Source organism: Furipterus horrens, unplaced genomic scaffold (genome assembly GCF_987537825.1).
Source record: "Furipterus horrens unplaced genomic scaffold, mFurHor1.1.pri manual_scaffold_4, whole genome shotgun sequence".
Lineage (NCBI taxonomy): Eukaryota > Metazoa > Chordata > Mammalia > Chiroptera > Furipteridae > Furipterus > Furipterus horrens.
Window position 1 is genome coordinate 93,209,772 of NW_028327174.1, and position 24,992 is coordinate 93,234,763.

At 40.7% G+C, this 24,992-nt stretch overlaps 1 protein-coding gene across 1 annotated transcript in view; it reads right to left on the reverse strand.

The window, feature by feature from the left end:
* The window catches only part of ATP8A2 (ATPase phospholipid transporting 8A2), a 587,729-nt gene that overhangs the window by 32,471 nt on the left and 530,266 nt on the right, over positions 1 to 24,992 (reverse strand). The window contains exon 35 of the mRNA XM_090273780.1: positions 19,429 to 19,524. Within this exon, the coding sequence (XP_090129906.1) occupies positions 19,429 to 19,524 (96 nt within the window). The remainder of the gene's footprint in view (positions 1 to 19,428; positions 19,525 to 24,992) is intronic.

The following is a 24,992-nucleotide window of genomic DNA, read 5'->3' on the forward strand; positions in this document are numbered from 1 at the left end:
GTGACAGGTCTCTATTGACTAGCTGAGTTGCTTTGGAGTTGGAGCTAAAATTTTATTTTCCATCCATAATTCTATATAGATACTTACAACTTTGTTCCCTGTGGCCAAGCAGCTTAGCTCAATATCTGAAAATGTTTCTTGAAAAGTGCATCATCCAAAGAAAAACAAACCCATACTCTTCAACAGAAGATGACTATAAATAGTGGTTTTCAAAACAGTATTGTGAGGACACCAAGTGTGGACTAATTTTTCGATTGAGGCCACACTTGCAGAAAAGGTCAATGTGGAACAAGCAAGAATCATACCATAGATAACTTTTTTAATGTTGATTGTTGAGAGTTAAGGTAAGTGAAAAGGGAATATTAACATTCTGATGCCATTTGAGGGATGATCAATGGAGACCTGGGCCTATACCTTGCATTGCAGGAGGCTAATAAATATGACCCCTACTCTACTTGGCTGGTGGCCAAGGTGGTCTTGGCAACACCACAAATCCTCGCTGGGCCTTGTCATTGAAAAAGTGTTGTCCAGGTGGGGATGGGTAGTGAGGTGACACCACACAGACTTAGCCAGATCTTCTCTTAATATTGTTAAAGTGGGGTTTCCCAAAAGCTGATCAGCACGTGGATTGACAAGAGTTAAGGGGCTCTTCGGAGGTCAGGCCCTGCTTTCTTCCAGGTAGACCAGCTGTTAAACCTGCCTGGTATTTCTGGCAAACCATTAATTTTAAAATTGCAAAATAAGATGATTATCCACATCATTCCTTGCTCATGTTTTCTGGTTTGAAGGCGAGCTCTCATTGAAAACACTGACCTGGGTTCTGTAATGTGAGGCTGTCCTGACAGGCCTGGCTAGATTACGTTACTCTTGGTACCTTGCAGTCTGTGGAAAGACTCATGGCAAATGATGTGGGGAGAGCATTGCAAAAGACATAGTAAAAAATAAAAGTACACGGGGTACAGGGAAAACATGTTTCCCTTTCCTTTCCCAGTGGGTGAGAAAACCTTTGAATTACAATTTAAAAAATGAGCTGAATGTTTGAAGTTATTTATCTATTATTACTTGGTCTCTCTCTGGGTCATCCATACAAATTATGAAATAGCAACTTAAAGCCACAACTCATCCCCTGTGTTTGACCACTGTGCTTCCTGAATGGATACACAGTACAGGAGATGTGAAGTCAAAGAGCAAGACGCATCTCCGCTCTGGGAGGAATGTTCTCTTTCTAAGACTAAGAATGACAGTCATCAGGGTTGGTGAATCCTTTAAAAAACTAACACAAAATTGACATGTAGGAAGACAGGGCATAGTTTTCGTCATATCATCAGAGGCCGGAAGTAGATGTTTCTTCTGTCCCCTGCTGAGCAGCACTCGGACTGACACCCCAAACTTCCAAAGGAGATGGATGCTGGTAAGCAAGGCCTCAACCAGGCCACCATGGTGTTTCCCTGCCTGTAGGGTTTGGCTCAGGATGGCTTCTCCAAGGAAAAGAGAAACTTGTTAACTGCTTGTCATGGACAAACTCCCCCTTCCTATGGGTGACCTCCCTGTAATCATAACACAGGTTGGGGAAAGAATGAGTATAAAGTGTTGGAGCAAAGTGAAAAGATGGGAAAAATTGGCTCCTTGATGACATTCCTGGCTAGGCACCCACAGCCATGACTGCCCTACAGCGGGATGAGCCAGGGACTTCTTGCATCCCCAAGGGCAGTTTGAATTGGGGCCTCTGTTACTTGCAGCTGAAAGTATCCTACATGGATATTAGTTCCTTTTCCAAAACAATGAAGAAAACCATTGGCCCAAGGACAGACTTTAAAGAACCAAGAGTGTATGAGGAGGACAGGGAACAGGAGAGTGAATTGAAAGACTATGAAGTAGAAGAGAAACAGAATGCGACCTTGGCCTTGTGACCTTGAGGTATGCCTAATAGTTATTTTTTAAAGTTCATTGTTTGGGTATAATTCATGATAGTAATCTAGGTTTTATCAGCATTCCCATTCTTGTAATGAGAATACATTATTTCCACCGAATGAATAAGTCTTGTATGAGGAACCGCATCCCACACATTAGCAGTGCTATGAACTCTGCAGCAAGAAGGTAGTTTACAGTCAGCCTAAGAGCGCATCACTCTAAATATGCACATTTAGTTGCTTAGTGCTTATCTGCCAAGCTGCAACTAACCTACAATTTTCTTTTCTCTTCAGAAGGAGTGTGGGACCACTATGAGAAAACCTTTCTATAATGTTAAGTTGCTCTAGTGTGGGGGTGAGAGGTGACTTTCAAACACTCTCAGATGAAATATGCATATCCCGATACAACCCTCCAAGGGAGAGGAGTCCTCAGGACATATAAACTTTATAAGTGCATGGACAAACTGTAGAGACCTTGGTGAAGACAGGTCAGTGGCTCCTTTTAATATTCTCTATTAAAAGATCTCATTCTATTGCTGTTTCCTACAAAAGAGGCTTTTGATGGCTTTCAGAATAAAGCTCCAACCTCATCACAGATCATATGATTTGGCCCTTACCTACTCATCCAGTCTAACTTCTCACCACCATCCTGGACTCTCGGCCTACAGACAGAACTTCTCAATGTACCTGGAAAACTCTTTACATCTGCCCAGTCATCCCCTGCAGCCCAATCCCCTTCTCCTGCTTAACCCCTGATAACAAATTCTGTTTCACACTGGGCTGTCCTGGCAGTCTCTCCATCACGGGTCAAAACACTTTCACACAGTATTCCCATCTCTGCCTACACATCTGCCATCATTACCTTACCCTTTCTGTATTTTTTATTTATTTTTTATTGCCTCGCATGATCTCTGGCAAAACACAAGGGCTCAAAGCATGCTCTCGCCTGGATGAAAGTCACTGTGAAGGATGACAACACTCCATCCCCGAGTGAACAAATATATTAAAGCAACTATGTGTGGAAAATTCTCAAAAGCTTTACTTTTATCCAAGCTGACCCCCAAAGATTTGGAGAAAAATGCACCAATAGATTTCTGTCAGAGAAATCGATTTTCAAAACATGATCTTGAACAACAGAATATTACCCACTCACAGGCATTAACAAAAATCATGATCCTACTCACTCAGTGGGTGTTTTATGAAAAATGTTTGTAAGAGTTTAGACCTGAATGGGTACTGGTTTATAGAAGAAAACAAAAATTAAAAGCACATTGTGTCCGGCGTTGCTCACAGATGGGTGGACAAAGTTTTAAGAGAACAGATTATAAACTTCACTATAAGTTCTATGAGCAGGTTTTCCCTTTGCTGTTGTTACTTCATTTTCTTTTGTTCTTGTAAATGGTAGAAGTAGATGGGAAACACTGCTCACACACATGCACGTCTCAGTTATTAGAAATGTAAAAATATTTACTGCTGACACTAACATGAATAGCAACACAGAAAATCAGAATGGATAAACAGAAGGTGCATCTGAGCCTCTACAGCATTCTAATGAGGTCATAAGTTGGACATGCTCCAGCAGGGATATAAAAGAACAAAAGTCAGAAAACATGAAACCTAGGCATGGTATAAGCTGCTGTGTTCAAGAAAGGAGATAATGCAAGGAATAGAGCGGCGACCCAGTAATGAGGTAAACTTGATGGAATGATGTAGTTATGTCCTTTGACAATACTGCAAGAAAAGGAAGAGAAAAAGTCACCCATATGAAACATTAAGAGCCTAGGATGTAAAGTACATAAATGAGGATGGCTGCTGGGCCTAATGGAAGAATCTCCTGAAGGTCCACAAAAAGTTCTTTAGCTGGGGTCGGACAGTGTACTTTGCCTGTAGATGTTCCGTGCAAAACAGCACAGATGTAAATCACTTGTTTTTGAGCATAAAAGTATATTTTCATTTTCAAATACCGAAGAAACTAAAAAGCTTTGAGGAGCAGCAAAAATGTGGGCCTTGGCTAGCTGACCGGGGGCGGCAGGGCTGTGGCTACAAGAAGGGACTGAGGAGCAGAGCAGTGCAGCATTTCTCCAGCTTATCAAAGAAAAAGCTCACTTGGGTTTTACTTTGAAAAGGCATTGTGTCTCAAATGCTGCATATACAGAATACCTTAGATGTGTGATTCAAGAACCTGACTGATTTGTCCTGCAACATGGCAGCAACAAGACTTGCACACAGCCCGCGACACCTCTTGGCCTTTGAGAGCTGTGGTGTCTTTCATCTGGCAGCGCAGGCCAGACACCGCATGAATTGGGAGTATGCAAAGGCTTTGTCCCCTGCCTGTGGCAACTCCCGCAGTCCTTCACTTTTCAATGGATTTGTAAGGATGGAGAAAAGATGAGAGCTTGAACAATGGGCCAATGAGCCCAAGTTCCACATGACAAAAGTGCTTTCAGCAAGTTCCTGTCCTCCCTTCTTTTTAAAAAAGCAAGTGCTTTTGGAATGTGTAGGACATAGCCAGGAGTTCAAAAGATCTGGGTAATATACCAATGCTTTAGTAAAGAAAACAATTCTCAGTCTAGAAATATACTGAATATCTAAAATGTCTTCCATCTGAAATCTTGACTGTTTCTGATGAACTGGCAAAAAAATATATATATAGTTGTTAAAAAAATTTTTTTATTCTACTAGTAATTACCGGTAAATTATATTTATCAGTAAATTCAACAAGTACATATAAAACTTTTGTTTAAATGACACTTTTTAATTTAAATACCAGAATTATTCATTTTATAGTCCTCTACTAGATGTACAAATAATACTAAAATAATTGTATTATTTCCTGTCTCTAAAGTGTATGCTCTTACCAAAGACTTCAAAATTTTTGAAGAATGTGTGTGACTGGACTTTGTGACTGAATTGGAATAAAGGATAATATATGACTTTAAGGTTATAGCATTATTTACTATTCTTTCAAACACCAGTTTTTAATTCACATTCTAATATATTAAATATTTTAAAAATATTTAACTAAATAATATGTAAAACATTCATATTATTCATATTAATGCTTTATATATTAAAAATCACAAATGTTTTCAAGTTGTTTCCATAAAGATCTCTCATTAATGGTTTTTATAGTTGATCTTATGAGCAAGTTGCTTATTAGCAAGACTGTAGTTATATACTGGTTTTTTGGAAAGCATTCTTATGTGTCCATTCAGATAAAATAATACTGACAATTAGCCTATTCTGCTCCAACTGCAGTGCTTGACCTATGCTCCTATCTCAAGGCAGTCATGTAACAAGAGAACAATCAATTTGTCACATGATGCTATTTTAGAGGTTTAGTTCTTACATAAACTGTTGATCACCTCTTTATGAACTGTACATTTCTGATAAGAAACTTAAGCAATGTTATATTATTTATATATATTATTTATGTATTTCTTATATTTATATATTACTTAATAGTTATTATAAGATTATGATGTAATTATTTAATATTAGTTACATCTTATTTATAATATTTTACATGTTAATTTAAGCAAAAATATTATGATATGAAACATAATCAAGAACAGAAAAAAGCAGTTTTCTGAGACTACAAGGTGAACTGTGAAACTGTTAAAATTGGCAACTAATCTTGGTACATCAGGGTTTTTCTCAATACAACCCAAAAGAAAATAGAAAAAAATTGGATATAGATGACATAAGACATCTGTCCTCATATACTTATTTAAAATTTCTGACATTTTGAAAATCATCTGTTATTAGTGGCTTTAAAACAAATGTGTTAATTTGAACTTTTTCTAGTAAATTTATACTAATAAATACGTTCTGTTTTATATATTGGGATTTTACTTAGCTTATTAATTTGAGAATGGCATTCTACAGCTTTAAAATGGCATGGGAACCATATATTCTAGAAACAAGGGACATATATTTTCCTTGCTTAAGCCCTTTCCTTGGCTCTGGATCCCCATCCCTGACCACAATCCCCAGTGTCTGGCCCTTGCTGCCTCTTCAGCGACTTTGCCCAATACTTGGAAGGCACTGGCCAAACCAAGTGTGTTCCCTCCTTGGGACTTGCTACCAGCTCTTCCTGCTGCCTGCAATGCTCCTTCCCCAGATCTCTGTTGAGTGGGCAATGTCTTTTATTTGGGTCTCAGTGTGTCATCTAGAGAAGCTTTCCTGATGCTAAACACAGTCATGCAGTCCCCATTACAAACCCGTTTTATTTTCCTCAGTCTTCACTGACTTTCTCATTTAGTCACTTGTTTGTTCATTGTCTGTTACTCCCACTAGAATGTGAGCTCTAACAAAGTGGAAGACTGTCTGTCTCATTTTATGCCACACCTGGGCCTGGCATGTCCTCCATTTTCAACAAATGAGTTGTCCCATATTAAGCCAATCACTGATTCTATTTGCTTATGAAGCCAACATGTTTACTCCTCAGCAAATAGGAATTCCCAGTTACCACCACCTAAGATGCCTTGAGCAAAGCCGGAGCAGTCCGCTTCTCAGAAGGCCGGTGCACACCCAAGCTGTGATTGACCCGTCCGACATGTACTCCCACGTCCTGCTGGCATTCACGGAGAAGAAGGAGATGCCTCATAAATTTCTGATAGCTGTCCTGATGGAATATATTCACTCTCTCAACCAGTTTCAGATTCCAGTACAGCATTACCTTCATGAACTTGTCATCAAGACGCTTGTCTAGCACAACCTCTTTCATATGCTGCACCAGTTCTTGCAGTACCACGTCCTCAGTGACTCAAAGCCTTTGGCCTGTTTGCTGTTATCCCTAGAAAGTTTTTATCCTCCTGCTCATCAGCTGTCTCTGGATATGTTGAAGCGTCTTTCGACAGCAAACGATGAAATAGTAGAAGTTCTTCTTCCCAAACACCAAGTGTTAGCTGCCTTGAGGTTTACCCGGGGCATTGGAGGCCATGACAACATTTCTACATGGAAATTTTTAGTTGCTGCAAAGCAGACTGAAGACAACATGCTTTTCTATACTATATTCCGGTTTTTTGAACAGTGAAACCAGTATTTGTGAGGGAACCCTAATTTCACACCAGGAGAACACTGTGAAGAACATGTTGCTTTTTTCAAACAGGGTTTTGGAGACCAAGCTCTAATGAGGCCTACAATGTTCTGAAATCACTTGTTACGTTTATTTATTTATTTTTTTTTTTGGTATATAAAAATGTGTACAAAGTTAATTTATTGCATTAATAAAGCTCTTTAAACTACAAAAAAAAATCTTTAATTGCTAGAGAAAGAGAAAACACACTGAATAACCATATTATCACTGCCTTTTTAGAGAGGGGAGACTTAACTGGGACTCACTGAATGGCTAAAGAACAAGGCTCTATGATAAGAATTCCTATGTCCTGTGGTCTGGCCTCGAGAAGGATTTACTCCTAGTTCTACTATCATGGAACACACCCATTTTCCCCCTGCTTCTATTAATATGAAATCTCTCCAAAAGCCAAAAAAAATTTCTTATTGCTAGGTGCAGTGATCCCACTACAATGACCATCTCCTCACTATAACTTTACATGTTCTCCACATTCTTCTCAACCACATGGTCAAAGATGTCATATTCATCTAAGACCAAATGGGCCTTAATTAGCTTTTCCAGTGGCCAGCCACAGAGATGGGGACCACTGCTCCTTATAACAATGACCATGCCCGGGAATGGGGTGGACATGTTCAGAGTAGTGTTGGTGTAAAAGCAGACATCAGCTATAAATGAGAAACAGCCAGCACATGCCCCCTGAGTTCTTTTTTCTTCTGAGTCTAACGCATCCAAGGAGATTCAGTAATCCCCTTAAACGTGCTACAAAAACAACTTCGCACCTGTGCTTTCAGGGTGCCAGAAAGTCTAAACTTCTCTCTGAAGCCTCCTCAAGGATTTAGGAGTGACCCACTGAGAAATGAGCAGTAGTATCCAGTTATTCCTGGGTTATGTCTAAACTGTAACTCAATTTCAGAATGGTTATTCCTGGTCACCTGTTTTCAGCCAGCTGGAACAGTTTCTCTCAGAGATCCAGCACAGCTGGAGGTAAGGAAGAAGGGGGAGGTAAATTGAAAAGCAAACAACTCACTGATAATGAAGTAGAAAAGTGATTAGCCAAGATCCTCTAAGAATCTCTTGAAGAACTAATCCCTGCTTGTAATGTGGAATATCAGTATTCAAATCATAGGACTTATATGAGAAAAAAATATTTTAAAGTCTACCTTTGAATTTCTCTATTGTTTCTCAAACCAGTTTTCCAAAAAAAGGATTAAAATGTTTCATATTATGTACTTTCAAAGGGACATAATGAGCCATCAGTGGTAGTTACTGACATTAACTCCATGAGTAAAAATTATTTTCAAAAAGGGGTCTTATTGGCAAATAGAGAAAGTGGACATTAACTTAGATCTTAGTCCAAAAATAAATTTCTTCAAGTCGTCCTAAAATGAGGACGTGTCATCAGCAAAGCATTGACCAACAGTGAACCCACCTCCACATCAGTCAGCTCACCTCCCTGTCTCACAGGCAAAGGACTGTTTCTTCCCGTCCATCTCCAGACATTTGATAAAGATGCTGTAATTCTTTTATTATAGTAGTGAGCATTGGTAAGCTCCTGAGTAGATTTCTAGCACAGCTAAAGCACCACTTAAAGGTGAACAAGAAATTCTCTTCTTGCTTCACAACAAATAACACACAGTATTTATAAAAGTTTAAATTATTAAACACCAGCCCATTGCAATAACAAGAAAGGCACTTGTGATTTAACATCCATAAAGTAAGAGAGAATCAATTATTTTTGGTTGACACAGGCAGTTTATGTGTTAACTAAATGCTAATTATTTGTTTTGCTTCCGTAAAGAGTTTATTTTCATCACCCTTTCCTTCCTGTGCCCAGGTTGTAGTAGACAGAAACCACCCTTTGGATAATCAGCCAGCCTTTCTGTAATTTCTTGGATCATTGACTCCCTTTGTCCACCAATGCACTTCCTCATCTCTTCTGAGTATTTGTCAGCAAGGCTAGAGGTTTACTTTGGAAGTGTTGTTGACTCTTCAATTGTTTTCCTAAGGACCCTCTCCCTGTTGTCTAAAAGAAAATATTTGCTAGTATTAGGCCTTGCCCAAGCTTCTTTCCTACACAAGATTAAACACATTCAATTAATTTCTTTTCTAAACCACACCAGTCTCCATGAAGGTGATTCTGGCTGGAAATCACCTTTCTCAATTAGGCTTCTCCTTTCTGGACTGTACTGAAGCAGTTAACAGCATTCACCAATCTCTTTGCCTTTATTTGCTCTGAAGTTGCCAGATTGTTTGGCATCTGTATTCCTTTAGGGGAAGTCTGGTTTCTATGTTTGCACCATGTTCTTTCTACATATAGGGATCTAAAAGGCGACAACATTCAACTGTTATTCCCTAGCTTCCTTGGAGTTCTGCGCGCGATGTCAAATGGCAGACTCTGACCCTTTCCTGTGTCCTCTGTTGGGACTCCTGCTCCCAGGCCCCCAGGCAGGCATCCCTCTAGGGCTCCACTGCCTTCCAGGCACACTAATAAATATGAAATTGAAAATGGAAGCATTGGGGTGACTCTCAATATTCTGGCTTCCTGGAAAGAGGCCTGGAGTTAGAAGACATGGGCCCAGCCTCTGTCTTCAGCTGGGTGACACGGGAGGGTGACTCTGCCCCTCCAAGCTGCACTCCCTCTTCTGCACAGGAGGGAATGCATGCACAGCACATGCTGGTAATCATTACCAGAAAAATAAAATGGGGCATAGTTTCTGTTAAGCCCATGGCATTGAAAACAAGGACAGGCAACCAAATTTGAATCTTGTCTAGATCCTAATACAAGCTTAATAAAATCCTAAAAAGATAGGGTTGAGACAATCCAGAAAATCTGCTAATAAACCAAGAAATTACTGTTAATATTTCATATGATTAGGCATTGGAGTTACAGTATTTACATGTAATAACATAGATAAGTATAATATGCATTAGTTATAATACGTTAAAATGCTTAATGTGATATTTAGAGTTACATCCTGAAGTGTACAAATGTAAAATGTGGTGTATAGGATTTGCTTTTTATATGCTTCAGCAAAGAAAAAATAGGGGCAGAAATGGGCTAGATGAAGCAATTATGGCAAAATCTTGATAGGTGTTGAATTTGGGAGATGAGTATATGGGAGTTCATTGTGCTAGTTTCTCTACTATTGTGTATGCTGAATATTTGAATAATTTGAAACATGTTTCAAATGAATGTATTAAAGGAAGTCCAGGCTGACACTAGCGTCATGGGAAAAGTCATATAAAACAGACTGACATCACAGAGTGGGCCTGGAGTTGGAAGCATCTGTTCTAGGACAAGGGTCTGTCTCCTTTGCTCCCAAGGACCTAGAGCTCAACCACCCAGTACTGACACAGTATAAAAGCAGTCCACAGAGGGGGCTGAGGGCAGCATCAGCCACAGAGGAACATGGTCAAGCCTGGTGTGAGGAAGCTGGAAGGACAGGAGAGACAGGACGCTAAGGTGCATACAGGTAAAAAGGGAGAGGTGCCGAAACCATTCTGTGGCCCTGGTGTGTACTTGGCTCAAGAGGGAGAGGGAACCATCGAAGGTTTCAGACCAGAGAGTGGCATGGCTAGCGCTGTGCCTGGGAAACAACATGAGGGAAAGGTGCCTCAGTAGGTAGAACAGTTAGGATTGCAGAGCACAAAATCAGTAAACTGCCCTCCAAAGCAGGGCTCTGGCTAAGTAACAGAAAGTGGCCCATTTACAGGAGGGCCCATGAGACCAGTGCCCCTCTGGGTGCGAAGATGAAGAAGAAACAAGATGAGGTCAAGAGGGAGTCTGAGGCACTGGGACAACTTGTCACCGCAGGGGCTGAGAACCCTAAAGGAAAGGCTGCTTCTGAGGGGAGATGGGGAGCTTTGGCACAAATGCCCTGTGTTTCAAATGGACATCCTGAGAGCTGTTCCACAGGAGAGTCCAGAGTTGGGGAGATGGCCTGGCTGGCACACCATCCTCTTTGCAAACAGGATGACTAGGGAAATGGCCAAGATTTTGAACTCTCTCCGATACCCCACCCCAAAGCTCCCTGCTCCCTGGCAGGCCAACACTGCTATTAAGTGCCTGGGGTTCAGCCAGATCTCTGTCTGGTCCATAGCCTTGTGGGGGAAGGGGGTCCTGAAGATGTACACCAGAGACCCCGTGGTACTTACCCTCTCTGAGTGCTCTGGGAAAACACATCTATATTAAAATGGTCAGTGAAATTTAATTATTATTCAGCTTCTAAGTCAGGAGATACACATATGGGTGTTAACACCTTCTGAATGTCTACATATGCTATAGATTTAATACTGTTTCATTTAAACCTCAAATCAAATGTATAATGAGGAAACTAAAGTTCAGAGAAGTTAAAAACCCAGCCAAGGTCACAGAGCTAAGTGAGTGGCAAAGCTTGGAGCCCAACTCCGATCCATCTGTCTCTACAGTCTGTGCTCCTTCCTCTACGTCATGATCCAGCCATGGGAAAAAAGGCACTGGAGTGAAGTAATTCGTAACCAGGTATTGAAAGCAGACATTTGCCATCTGGCCTGTAGAGACTCGCTAAAGTGATGCCATAATTTCCTACCCTTTTAGCAAAAAGCAAAGCAAACAAACAAACAAAAAAACCTAATGGATATTTTAGGGGAAATGAGAGTGGGAGGAAGTGATAGGGAAACAAAGGGAAGACAGAAACTTGAATTGCCAATGAGAAAAAATTTTTTCCTGAAATAACATAGTCTATATTGGAGAAATAATACTCTACAAAGCTGGTGTACCTCCTATTTTGGGGTTTGCTTATATTTATCTTTGACTTAGCAGTTGTACCAGTTTTGACTTGGAGGTGTGACAATACCAGGAAGCTCTTTAAATATTAGTTTAGCCCTGGCTAGGTAGTTCGGTTGGTTAGAGCATCATCCCCATATGCCACTGCTGCTGGTTTGATCCCCAGTTAGGGCACATATAAGAGTCAACCAATAAATGCATAAATAAGTGGAACACCACTCTCTCTCTAAAATCAATAATAACAGTTAAAAGAAAAATAAAATAAAATTTAAACATTAAAGAGCAAAGGGTCTCTACTTAAACATCAAAGCATATAGAATTAAAAAAAAAAAAAAAAATCTCACCCGAAGATATACTTTTTGATTTTAGAGAGAGAGGCCAGGAGGGAGGGAGGGAGAAAAAGAGACAGCGAAACATGGATGTGAGAGAGAAATATGAATCAGTTGGCCTCCTGTTTGTGCCCGGACTAGGAAGCAAACCTGCAACCATTTTCTTATATGGGACAGCACTCCAACCAACTGAACCATCAGCCAGGACTATAGATACTTTTTAGTTGAGTACTCACTCAAAATGTTTCGGGGAGTTTTTGTTTTTTAATATAATTGGTTTTAGGAAGAGCACTAGGAGAATGCTGCCTGGAGGGAGGATAATCTCCCATTTGTTTCAAGATCTTGCTGATGTGTCTTAGGCTCTGTCCTGTATTGGGATTCCCAGGCTACCAGCTTGGACCAGTGCCTATATAGCAGGAGCCTTGATGAAATGGAAGCGGGGAGAGCATAGGCATCCAGACAGAGGAGTGAATCAGATTTCTTAACTGAATTTGCAAGAGTCAGATGGGCTGGGGTTGCAGAGCCCATGCATCAGCATTCAGGGAGAACATAAAACCAAAGGGGAGATTCAGTGATCGCTCACCATAAGGTGATGACCCTGACCAAAGGCACAGAGTAAGCTATACTCAGAGGGGAAAGCACTTAAGGAAAGAGAATCCTACCACCTTGTTGGCAAAAGGCAAGGGTAGCAACCAGAATTCCTTGACCTTGAAACTGGAGAAAATCAGCCCAGGGCCTCCTCTGCCCTCTCCCCTCAACTATCATGAACAGAAAGAAGGTCCGAAACAAAACAAGGGTCTCCTTGTTGTTTATTCAGACTATGTATAAGTAGACAACTACATGTTTTCATCAAATGTATTCACTTTCTTCTTGCTTTCCAAAATACCTAAAAACAGAACATCCCCTACCCCAAACTAAGAAGGAAAAGCAATTCAAGGGGAAAAAATTAGTTTGTCCTCCTAACCTGACATTTTAGGTATTTGTTTAAATTATATTTGTATAGGTAAACTGACCACTAATGGGCTTTCTTTCACCAGAAAAAAAATTTGCAGCCGTTACACTTCAGGATACAGAGGGGAAAAATGTTTTAGTTAAACATTGAACAAAGGAGTTCTTCCATTAACTCCTTGTTTTCTAGATACTTTAAAAGTGAGGATATGCATGCACAGAGGACAGTGGATGATCTCTGGGTAAAGATTACTGGGGAAGATGGTTAGGGGAAAGGTCTTCTGAACAATCCAAATAGGAAAACATGGCTGGTGTCTATAAGGTACACAAACAACACATCAAGAAAAAGGCTCTACCAAAAAATGACAAACTAAAATCAAGAAAAACATTTCTGACAACTGGGGGTTGAGGCAGTGGAAGAAACTTCAGGATTCTCACAAGACTGTCCTTAAAGGGCCCACAGCAGACTTAGGGCTCATGCAGACCCATCCCTTCTGGGATTCAGCACCAGGACAACAGCTGGAAGGGCAGCAGTGGCATATGGGGAGAAAGTGAAGTGACTGGCAACAGGGTGAGGGCAGAGAGACAGCTTTTTCCCAGGCAGAACTCCGGAGGCCAGGCAGTGGCATTGTCCCCTCTTCAAGCCCTACCTAGCAAAGAGCAACAGAGCTGTGACACACATCGCCCTGCCCGGGTGGTTACCTGAGGCTCTTCCCCATACAATTCAACAGTGTGCTTTTCTACAATAGGCCACACTGCTAAGACAGGGAGTCAAAGTGGCTCTATCTACTACACAGAAACAAACCAGGGAGGCTGCCAAAATGGGGAGACAAAGGAAAAATGGAAAAAAAAAAAAAAAAAGAACAAAACTCCAGAAAAAGAATTAAACAAAATGGAGGTAAGCAACCTATCAGATGCACTATTCAAAACACTGGTGATAAGGATGCTCGAGAAACTCATTGGGTACTTCAACAGCATAAAAAAGACCCAAGCAGAAATGAAGATTACACTAGGTGAAATAAAGAAAAATCTACAGGGAACCAACAGTGGAGGTGATGAAGGCAAGAATCAAATCAACAATTTGGAACACAAGGGTGGAAAAAGCATTCAGTCAGAACAGCAGGAAGGAAAAAAAGAATTTAAAAAATGAGGATAGGCTTAGGAACTTCTGGGACATCTTTAAAGGTACCAACATCTGAATCACAGGGGTGCTGGAAGGAGAAGAGGAAGAACAAGAAATTGAAAACTTACGTGAAAAAATAACGAAAGGAAATGTCCCTAATTTGGTGAAGAAAATATACATACAAGTCCAGGAAGCACAGAAGGACCAGAAGGACCCAAAGAGGACCACACTGAGACACATCATAATTAAAATGCCATAGGTTAAAGAAAAAGAGAGAATCTTAAAAGCAGCAAGAGAAAAACAGACAGTTACCTACAAAGGGGTGCCTATAAGACTATCAGCTGATTTCTCAAAAGAAACTTTGCAGGCAAGAAGCAACTGGCAAGACATATTCAAAGTGATGAAAAGCAGGGACCTACAGCCAAGATTACTCTACCCAGCAAAGCTATAATTTAGAATGGAAGGGCAGATAAAGTGATTACCACACAAGGTAAAACTAAAGGGGTTCTTTATCACCAACAGGACAAAAGCCACTTTCTCAGGCCCCCTTTTTCAGCGCTGGCTGGACCCCATAAAGCATGACTGACTCTAATTGTTTTATGAGACTTTATCCTCAGCACTAGGAAATTACTGGAAGCTCCCTGAAGGCACAGAGGCTCAGGAAACTTAGGATAGAGGACATACCAGACCACAGTGACTGGACAACAGGACCCCACACCCAAAGATGACATCAGAACAAGCTGCAGCCTAACTGAAACACCCTGCTCTACAACCAGGCCATTACCTGACAAAAGCCCAAAGCCCTAAACCCTCAGGGCTGGTGCATATCTCTGCACCTAGCCCTTTCCGTCCCTTGGGAAAGTGAAAATAAAAAACTTTACTCTCTGCACTTTCTTCTCTTTGTGAATTCTTTCATAGCCCACATCACCGACCACCCTAAAACAATTACCTAGCCATTATTTTATAATTATATATTATTATATAAAGGGAATTATATAAAAAAAAGAAGAAGATCAAAATGATGGACTTTAAAATGGCAATAGAGTCACAACTATCAATAACTGAATCCAAATACCAAACTAAGCAAACAAGAAGAATCATATGTATGGAAATCATTTGGAGCATTATCAGTTGGGAGGGGGACAGTGTAGGGATTGGGAACTGCAAATTGGTCAGAACAGGATAGCCAGGGGGATGTTGAAAGGAACATGGGTAGTGGAGAAGCCAGAGAACTTACATGCATGACCCATGGACATGAACTGGCAGGGGGGCTTGCTGGAGGGAATGGGGGTGCTGGGTGGAGGGAGCAAAGAGGGAAAGATTGAGACAACTGTAATAGCATAATCAATAACATATATTTTAAAAAAAAAGAAAAAATTTTATTCATTACCTTACCATTTTCCTACTTCACTATATTTTCCAGTACAGAAAATACTTTCTAGTTTTATCTAGGTCATAAGAACAGGCTTATTTATGCACAAATTACCCAGGTTAATTTTGGAACACAAGCTTTATCAATGCAACCATACAGAAGCATTTAATAAAATTTTAATGCTTACCAAAATAGTGTAAAAGTTTGGGGCTTAGACAAGATCAATAAAATACTCGAATATTTTATTGAATAAATAAAGGGCCTGGAGGGATTCTTAGACTCCCTAGCTACCATTTCAAATTGTAATTGTAAATTTGGCACAAAAAGGTTTTTAAAAAGATTTTTGTTCTATTTCTTATGAGTACATTCCTGAGAAAACCTGTTAGTATATTTGCCAGTGACTTGGACCTGGGTTTTATGACCTGGCAGAATGTCCTAAAGGGTTTCAGAACTGAGCTAAGTAACCCGGGGTACTTGGGGATGCTGAGGACACCTGGGGTGGAGAGGCTCTGCTGGCTCCAAAAGGCAGGATGGGTGGTCGGTTGTTGGGAGGGCCAGCTACAAGACTGTCCAACCTTGCAAGGGTGGGGTGATGCTAACATCTTAAACGTTAGCTCTATTCTTAAGTCATGAGATAAGTGGCCCTCTCACTGGAGCCGAGTGAACACCTTCATATCTCTCGGCATCTCTCTGTGGCCACTTTCAACAAGAGCTATCACATCCGGCACCAGCAGGTCTGCACACATAATGCAGGTTTGCTTTCCTTTCCTCAATGTCATCTGATGGGACTTTTGCATTTCCAGTCAGTCAGTTAACAAATATATATGGTACTTTTACCATGTGCCAGACTAACAGCTAGAGGGATGCAAGGCAAACAGAAACATCAGATAGGGGTGGAGAATAAGTAACCCGGAGGGAGTGTGAGAAGAGACCAAAATACACAAGAGCTCTCAAGGATGAGGTCAATAAATCTTTAGAAGGAAGAACTGAGCTGAAGAAATCTAGACTCCTTGCCCCACACCCACCAGCACCAGAGTGCAGGGGACTCCTAGCAGGTGTGAAAGAAGCAAACAAAGGTGATAAAGGAGCAATTGTGAGGCAGCTCTGGGGAGGCCAAACAGAACAAAATCATCTCTGGCAGAGAGCAGCAACGCTGCCATTATCTAGTTTGCAGATGGACCACCCAGAGAATCTGGGAGCAATTAGGAGGGAGAAAAAGAAATGGGGGGCTACTGAAGATGATGGGAAGGGATGGAGTCTCCAAACTGTCTTCTGCTAGCAACTCAAAAGTGAGAGAAGACCCTGGAATCAGAGGAAAAGGAAACCATCATAACCAAGTGGGGGCATACACACTCATATTCATACCCACAATCACTTCAGCCACAGGAGTGATGCAATTTACAAAATGACCAGGAAACAGATATTTAAATGTAGAAGGTAGGAAACCACAGTTAAACTCCAGTTAATAGCCCTGGCCCAGTAGCTCAGTTGGTTAGAGCATTGTCCAGATATGCAAGTGGTGCAGGTTCGATCTCCGGTCAGGACACATACAAGAGTCAACCAATGAATGCATAAACAGGTAGAACAGCAAATCAGTGTTTCTCTCTCTGTCTCTCTCAAAAATTAATCTATAAAAAATATAAACTCCAACTGTTTTCTAATATCCATCTAAACATTTAAAAGTGAATTCTGAACAGGACAAGTGAACTTTATGAATTGTGCTTTTTAAAAAATCGACAAGTAAAGATAGGCTCACACTCTTTTTCAAGGCTGACAGCCCACCACTCCCTTCAGAAAACATGACTGTCCTGCCAGTCTGAAGACTAGTCTGACATTCTGTGTTCCTGCCATGGGTCACGCAATATGCCATCTTGTCCATATTGTTTCATAAACCCTAAACCCTCTCCCCTCAAAATATTAGTCTTGTTCTTTAACTGATGAACAGACAATCTATTATATGAAACATCCTACTGAAGGTCATGTGGCTAATCATGGCTGAGCCAGAATTCAGACACAGACCCCAGAGCTCTGTGAAATCCCTGTGACCCTCCAAACTGAGTGGGGTTTGCTCTGTGCACACAATCTGACTTGTGCCCTCTGCTGGAAACATACTCTCAACATTTCTGTCTTTTCAAGTTCTTCCTATCCTCAAAGCCCTGTTTTCCATCCTATCTCCCACATGAAGCCTTTCTTGATCTCTTAAGCCAGATGGCCTCCTGTACTATTGCCATTTCTGAATGCCTGCCGTGCTACTGACCTCATGTCCAGGCTGCCCCACTTAGGATCAACCATGTTAAAATGCATTCTCATACCACATTATACTTAATGGTTTCCTGTCTAATGTTGGAAAGGAGCTTTAGAATTTTACTTTAAAACTCTCATTTTACTTAGAATTGCTTATGACCTCTCAGCAACCCTGTGTATACTTGACAATTCCTGAGATATGAAAGCTTATAAGTTGTTTTCAAATAATGACAAAAATTATTGTGATTATTAAGCTTGACAGTAATTAAGGCTGATAAGTATCTTGTTAAATTTTAAACATTTGTTAATTTCAATTTGCAGAGGCCTTCCCTTATTTTTAGGGCCTACAACTATGTTTCTTTTCAGGTCTCAAAGAATTATATAGGTCCTTGAAAATCTAGGCATTGTGCCTAAAGTATTTAAGGGGAAGAACAGCCCAGCTCACGCCTGAGCCATGTGCTGTCTTGCGTGATGGCTACAGATAGAACTGCTATAAGCCTAGCCCTGCCCCATTGTCAGGATTGTAAGCTTACTGAAGACAGTGATGTTTCTGTCTCATTGACTGTGACTTTTTTAGAGTGACTGGCACAGTTGCCATGTAACGAATGTTACGGACTCACTTACTAAAAAAAAATAAGTCCTAGATAGACACAAAAACTACAACTTCGACTATATACCGTATAATCCCATTCCTAAAATAGTGACAGCTATTGGAACTTTTCAAAACGTTTAGGCTCTCTTTCCTTTGAAAAAATGTTTTGTCTTCATTGCTTTGAAAGATGGTACAAATAAACAGACTATAAATAAAACATATAGTAGAAATCTCCAGAAGTATTCAATCAACCTCTGGATTTTTATTTTCATTGGCGGTGAGCTACGGATTTCCTTCTAGGCATTTATTTACAAAAGAGTTGCACTCACAATTTTCCAGGCATCACATGTCTCTAATATAGTAGTGCCTCTTCATTACACTGCAAATTGTTCTTGGGTCCAGGTAAATTATTTTGAGTATTTGGATTTTAACTAAATGAAATCTAATAACATTTTAACATACGTAATTAAACAAAAACTACTTACATGCTAAACTATTAGGTGTGGGGAAGAGACGGCTGTCTCTATGAATCAGCCAGTAAGACCCATGACACTTTCTCAATACCAGTAAAAAATAATTCATTAAAAACAAAAGTCCAGGTATGCATGAAGTGAAGATTTATAGGGATCATATGCATTTACATGAACAGCAAGCAAACTTTCATGGCCGATACTCATCCTTTAGTATTAACGATTGGGCCTGATATCCAAAGGCCTAGCTATTAAATACTCTTTGGTAATACTGCTAACACTGACTTATTCTATCTTAAGATAATATTGCTACTATTTGTACTGTTTGTAACATTTTCTGCATCTGGCTTGTTTTGCCCATGTCCAGACCAAGTAAAAACCCCAGTTTAGCCTCAGGTCAGGCCCAGAGAACCAGAAAGTCAGAGTTCATGTTGCCACCAGGACTACATTCTAAAAGAATACCCAAAATGCCTAAAACTGAGAACCCCATGCTCACACTGAAAACCGAGAAGAGAGAAAGAAACATGGAAAGGAACAGTAGGGAAAAGGGCTGGGAGAACGAGTGTTCCTCAAACAGCTGGATGGAGGAGCCCACCTCTTTCCGTTACTATCCCGAAGCATTGCTTTTCCCATCTTCGTTTCCAGCTCCTGTACCTCCTCCAGCAACGTTTTTTTGCAGGTATGCTTGGCCCTGTGTCACAAGGAAAAGACAGTAAGAACATGACACATGAAATCTGCACAGCTGTGAAGACTGGGTATTTTCCTCCTGGGCCACATCTCCCTTTGACTGACTGACGCGGAGGCGTGGGGCACCATGGAGCATCCCCAGTCCTCGTGCATGGCCAGGGCTCCACCTGGGGAGCACCCCAAGTCCCGTAGAACATCAGGAGTCACCCCCATAAGACTACTGTTTTGTTTTGTCTTGTTTTTTGCTGAAAGCCGGCAGATCAGTCTTAGGACCCCAGCCATTCAGACTAAATGCTGGGGTTCCTGGACACTCACAGGTCGATCTATAAAGCTTTTCACCACAGGGCCTGACAACTCAGAAGATGCTTTAGCTCCCCACCCTAGTGGACGTGTGCCGATCCCTTGGCCCTGTCCTCTTTTGTGATTGGAAAGTCCAGGGTGAGCAGCTCCCTCTCTCTCTTTTTAGTGTGAAAAGAGCCACTGCCACAGCAGGCATACAATTTATAATGCTCGAGTTCATGCTTTTTATGCCAAACCCTTGACCTGCAGCTTGGGGTAAACACAAGTACCCAGGCACAGCTTCTCTCGCATAGCCTTGCCAAGAGCCCAAGCTGTACGCCCCGATGGCGTCAGCACCTGGCGGCAGGCTGGCCGCTCCGCCACAACTTAAACCTCAGCCTCGACACGTCACTCTTCTTGAACTGTAGGAAGAGTTACCCGTACCCTCTTCCTGATTAAACTGATGTTCAAGTAAGTGGCTGATTGCAGGATCTTCCTAAGAATGAGACTAAACGGAAAGCTACTGGTTAGAAAAAAAGGTGAAGAAAGGCATTTAACAAGATACAAGTTAGAATTAGGGAAAAAAAGCTGTCGAAAGAAAACCCACTCATGACCTAGCAAAATAGGGAGGGCTCACATACGGTGTGGGGCAAAAGTAGGTTTTCAGTTGTTTGTATGAAAAACAATAATTAATAAATAATAATGAAAGAATATGTGTTTCACATACTCACAACTGTAACCGGCTTTTGCACTACCCTGTATTATGAAAAGCTTTTCATTTGTTTCGGTATAAATGAGTATGAGGATTCTACTAAACACCAGGGCTTAAACACAGAATAAGGACAAAGACTGAGCATATATCTGCAAGGACGTGAATACAGTGTAACTGGGACATTCTGAAGACGTGAGCTGTTTTAGTGGAATCACATACTCCCCCCCACCCTCCACCTTCAAGGAAAGAAAGTCTGTTAAGATAATGCCCAGTCATCCCCTAACACTCCGAGTTAATCTATAATGGAGTATCAGTACTAAGACACTGTATGTGTGCCTGCCATTCCTTTTCCCCAAAGTAAACAAGAGAACTAAACCACACGGGCTTCAACACGTAATACCTTAATTACATCAAGTAGTGTCCTGAGACTCAGTAGTGATAAAATACTACAGTTTAAAGCAGAGACTGTGGAATTTTAATTTAAACAATAAATGAGAAAAATGCTTCACATTTTGTTGGGAAGAAGGCAGTCAAAAAGAACGTTCCAGTCTGCAGTTTTCAGTATCACTGATTATGTTGTGCTTCAAGCTTTCCCTTTTATCTCTTGGGCTTCTGGGGCTATAATGACAACAAACTCTACCACACTTGGATTCACACTAGACACACAGGTCCCATGAGCATGTGTCTGGTCCATGTTCAAGGATGCGCACATGCTCTCTCCTTGTTTCATCATCCTTCCTCCCTGGCGCCCACACAGAGCAAACAGGGTTCACACCCTCTATCCCACTATCCCAGTCCCCGGTATTATCTTCTGGGTGGGGAGGGAAGGGCAACCGTAAGAAGCAGGCTTGGAACGGGAAGGCTGGGCCACTGGGCCCAGGGCCTGCTATAGCAACAGCTTAGGCAAGAAGAAAAGGAATCTGCCCCAAGGCGTTGAAGCTGCCACTTTTCACTCATTCCCAAAATCACCTCAGAAGGAAATGGCCTAAATATCTTGATGCTACCAGGCACTGTGCAGGTTCTGGGTAGATGTGACTGCCGCCATGTGGAAGAATCACTCAGTCATTCCCGGCACAGCCAGTGCTGACCTCGGAGAGCCAACTTGGGAGCCCAACTGCTGTTTGAAAACATGAATGGCAACATGGGACGATCCTGCGACTCCCCACATGTAGCACCGGAGAAATGATGCTAGTGATTTAAAATTGTTCTCTCAAGTACGTTTCCCTAATAAGGCCTTAATTAGGTAAATGATTCTAAAATCTCCCCTGTCAAAGTCTACATGTGAATTCACTAAAACCTAATAAGTAAAGGTTTAAAAAGCCAGTCTTTAAGTATTAGCCACTGGTGTATAATTTAAGTCTTATCAGGAGCTGGAGTTTGGCTTTTTGTGAGTCACAGCCTGGAGAGAGTGAGCGCTATTATCTTTGAACAGCTTATCCCCAGTGGTCCAGGGGTTGCTTCTTCTAACCCCACATCAAGGGACCAGATGATCACAAAAAGGGTGGTGTGGGGTGCTTAGCCACTGTCAGAGGGTGTGAGGCTCATCTGTGAGCCTTCAGATAGCGCTAAGGGTATCTCCGGGTTATTAAGGAATTTTAAAATAAGTAGATCGGCTTAGAATCTTGACCTTTTCATTTCTTTGTTTCTGAAACTTTTTCCTGGACTCTTTCTTTTACATGGAAGGATAGCAAGTTAAAAGGAAATGTTAAAATTCTAAATGTGGATGAAAATGTGCACACAATTGCTTCAAAAGAAATTAGTGTATCTAGAATTTTTTTTTTTAAATTAAATCAAGGCCCATTTGTATACAGAAATTTCTTATTACCTTTTATTTCCACTTAATGGCCTACTGGGGTTATAATAAGGAAATGAAGTCATTCTGGAATTGCTGAATGTATTGTGTGCTGACTGGTAGATTACAGGAGACACAACAGATAAAAGAGACGGGTTCCCGTGTTCAGTGGCCTTGAGCTTGATATTATTTTTATAAAGCAATACTGACAAATTTCTCCTAGATGAGAATAAGAACATGGCAGCTTCCCTAAGAATGCTGTCATAGGTAACCATTTTTGAAGAGTGTAAGCTGAAGGATATTAAAATCATTCTGGGCAATTTAAACTTCATGCTTCTAATAAAAATACTCATTAGCCAGGTATCACATATAATCAATCAATTATTTTAATAAAAGATATATTAGTTTGGTCCCTCATGAAAATTTTGATTAGCAGGATAACAGAGTAGGTGTTTTATGGCATCCAAATCTGATTTAAGCTAGTCTTAAAATGGATCTTCATCCAGAAAGTTGACAGACTTCATGGAAAAAAATGACCGAATGACCCCATGCTGTTTTTTTTCTTACTCTTAACACTCCAGGTCCCAAAATGGAAGAGCGAGACTGGGGCAAAGGAAGGGGAAAATACAGGAAGATAGAATAACTCACTTTCTTAAGCACTCATAGAAATATATGGGAATAGGCAGGCCTGCCTTGTGCTGGAATGTAAAAGCTCTTTTGAAATAGTTGACCACCAAAATTCAAAACAAAACAAGAACACTTAAGATTGGTCTGAGGCAAGATTGAAGAACTGGAACAAAACTGCTAATTCATAGTTGCCATCTGTCTCCATCACAGCACAAACTCTTCAGTTGTGCCTTAATTCTCATCCATTTAATTTTAAATTCTTTTTCAAGTCCAAGGTGCATCATAGCACATCATGTTTCAGTAAATATTTGACAATTTGAAATAAATGATGGGTGGATCTGGGCATTCAGGATTAACATTTTAGTTCAGTGGGCAGAAAGGGAAAACAGAACGTGTTTTATAAAGCTGTGGTTCAGAAAGACCAAGCAGAGTTCAGTGCGTGGCCTCACTGGAGGTAAGCAACTCATGCTATACTTTCTCTTCCTGGGAGAAGCCTCTGAGTTTACTTGACTCAACAACAAATATCTCAGTCTGGGAGTATAATATGAGCTAAAACCTAGGCCTTGTAGTCAGAGGGAAATGCTTAAATAAACTTGCAAAATGACTGTTTTTGAGGAGAGAGGTAGCTTCTACATTAAACATATATTACACACTGGGCATACATATACTCTGGGCAACTCCAGGTGAGAGCCAATATATGCCATCCTTCCTGTTCCCCAAAATAAATGGAGACAAAGTGCATTGCAGGAAATGCCCCTGGAAGTCAGTAGGGGCCTTCAAGCTCAGCCCAGCGACAAGTGCTGTGGCTTCTGGGAAGGGCTGTGTCTGGGCCTGTGCTGCAGGGCAGCAGGTAGGACTCCACTCGTGGTCAGTCTCTGACCATTCCCCCAACCCCACTCCATCCCAGTCAGGGCCTTCTTTACAGGGTTCCTCCTATCCTGCTGGCCAGTTTTGGAAAAAGAAAGTGACTTTTACTCTTTTGTATGGTGGAGCTGGATGCAGGCTCCTTTGATTTACCCTTTTTAAAATGTAAATGATGCTAATTTGGCAGTTCCAGGAGTCAGGAATAGGTAATAGTCCTGCTTGAAGGAACAGATAATTTGTTTCCTGATGAGGAGGAACTTTCACTTGGAATGTATTGGAAAGCATCCAGAAAATAGACAAGGAGGCAGAGACACTGTAATCTGAAAACATTCTCTTTGAAATGGTAGAAAGATACTTCAGCTAAAGTCTTACTTGGCAAATACACAGTTTCAACTAAATATTTTTTTCATGACATTCATTTAAGGTAGTTGGATAAAATAGCCTGCAATTAGTTTACAGTAAAGTCACTATTGTCAATCACCATAAATTAAAAAGTCATCTGATGTAGCCAGGACCTAAAAGGTAATATATTGTTCCACGATTGAGCTACAAGAGAACTAACATTTTCTTTTAGTGCACTTATTAGATTAAGAAAACATCTTAGAATTCTGACTGTAATTTATTTCCAAAGATTCTGATTCTGCTATTTATAGAACACAGCATTAGTAGATAAAATGAAAACAGTGGTAAATCAGAGAATTTAAGAAATTAGAATTATTTAATTTTTACTTACAGTTGTAAAACTTAGTGAACAGAAGAAAAAACACCCAAAATATATATACTATAAAATAGTCTCTCCTCCCCTGTCTCTGCATTAGGTGCCATCTGTTGTCAAGACAATGCTAAAATAAAGACTCTTTCAAGAGACATCCTTAACTGTCAGGCAAGAACATTCTCATTGAGTGTGGGAGGAAGAGAGAGAGAAAAGTGAAATCTGATGTCTTTTTCTGGACGGTTTGGATTAAAGGCTTGAGTCTCTACCTCAGGGCCCCCAAATAATTATGCTTTGCCCAAAGTAAAGCCAATGCAAGAGTCTCAATTTTCAGGGAAACTGACAAGTATTTGTAGGAGGAACCAGGCCTACCCAACCCAAAAGTCAATATATTCTCATTTGTAGTATTGCATCATATGCTTATGGATGAAATTAAAATTTATATTACCATGTTGCTTCTTTCATAGTGTATATAAGATATTTCAG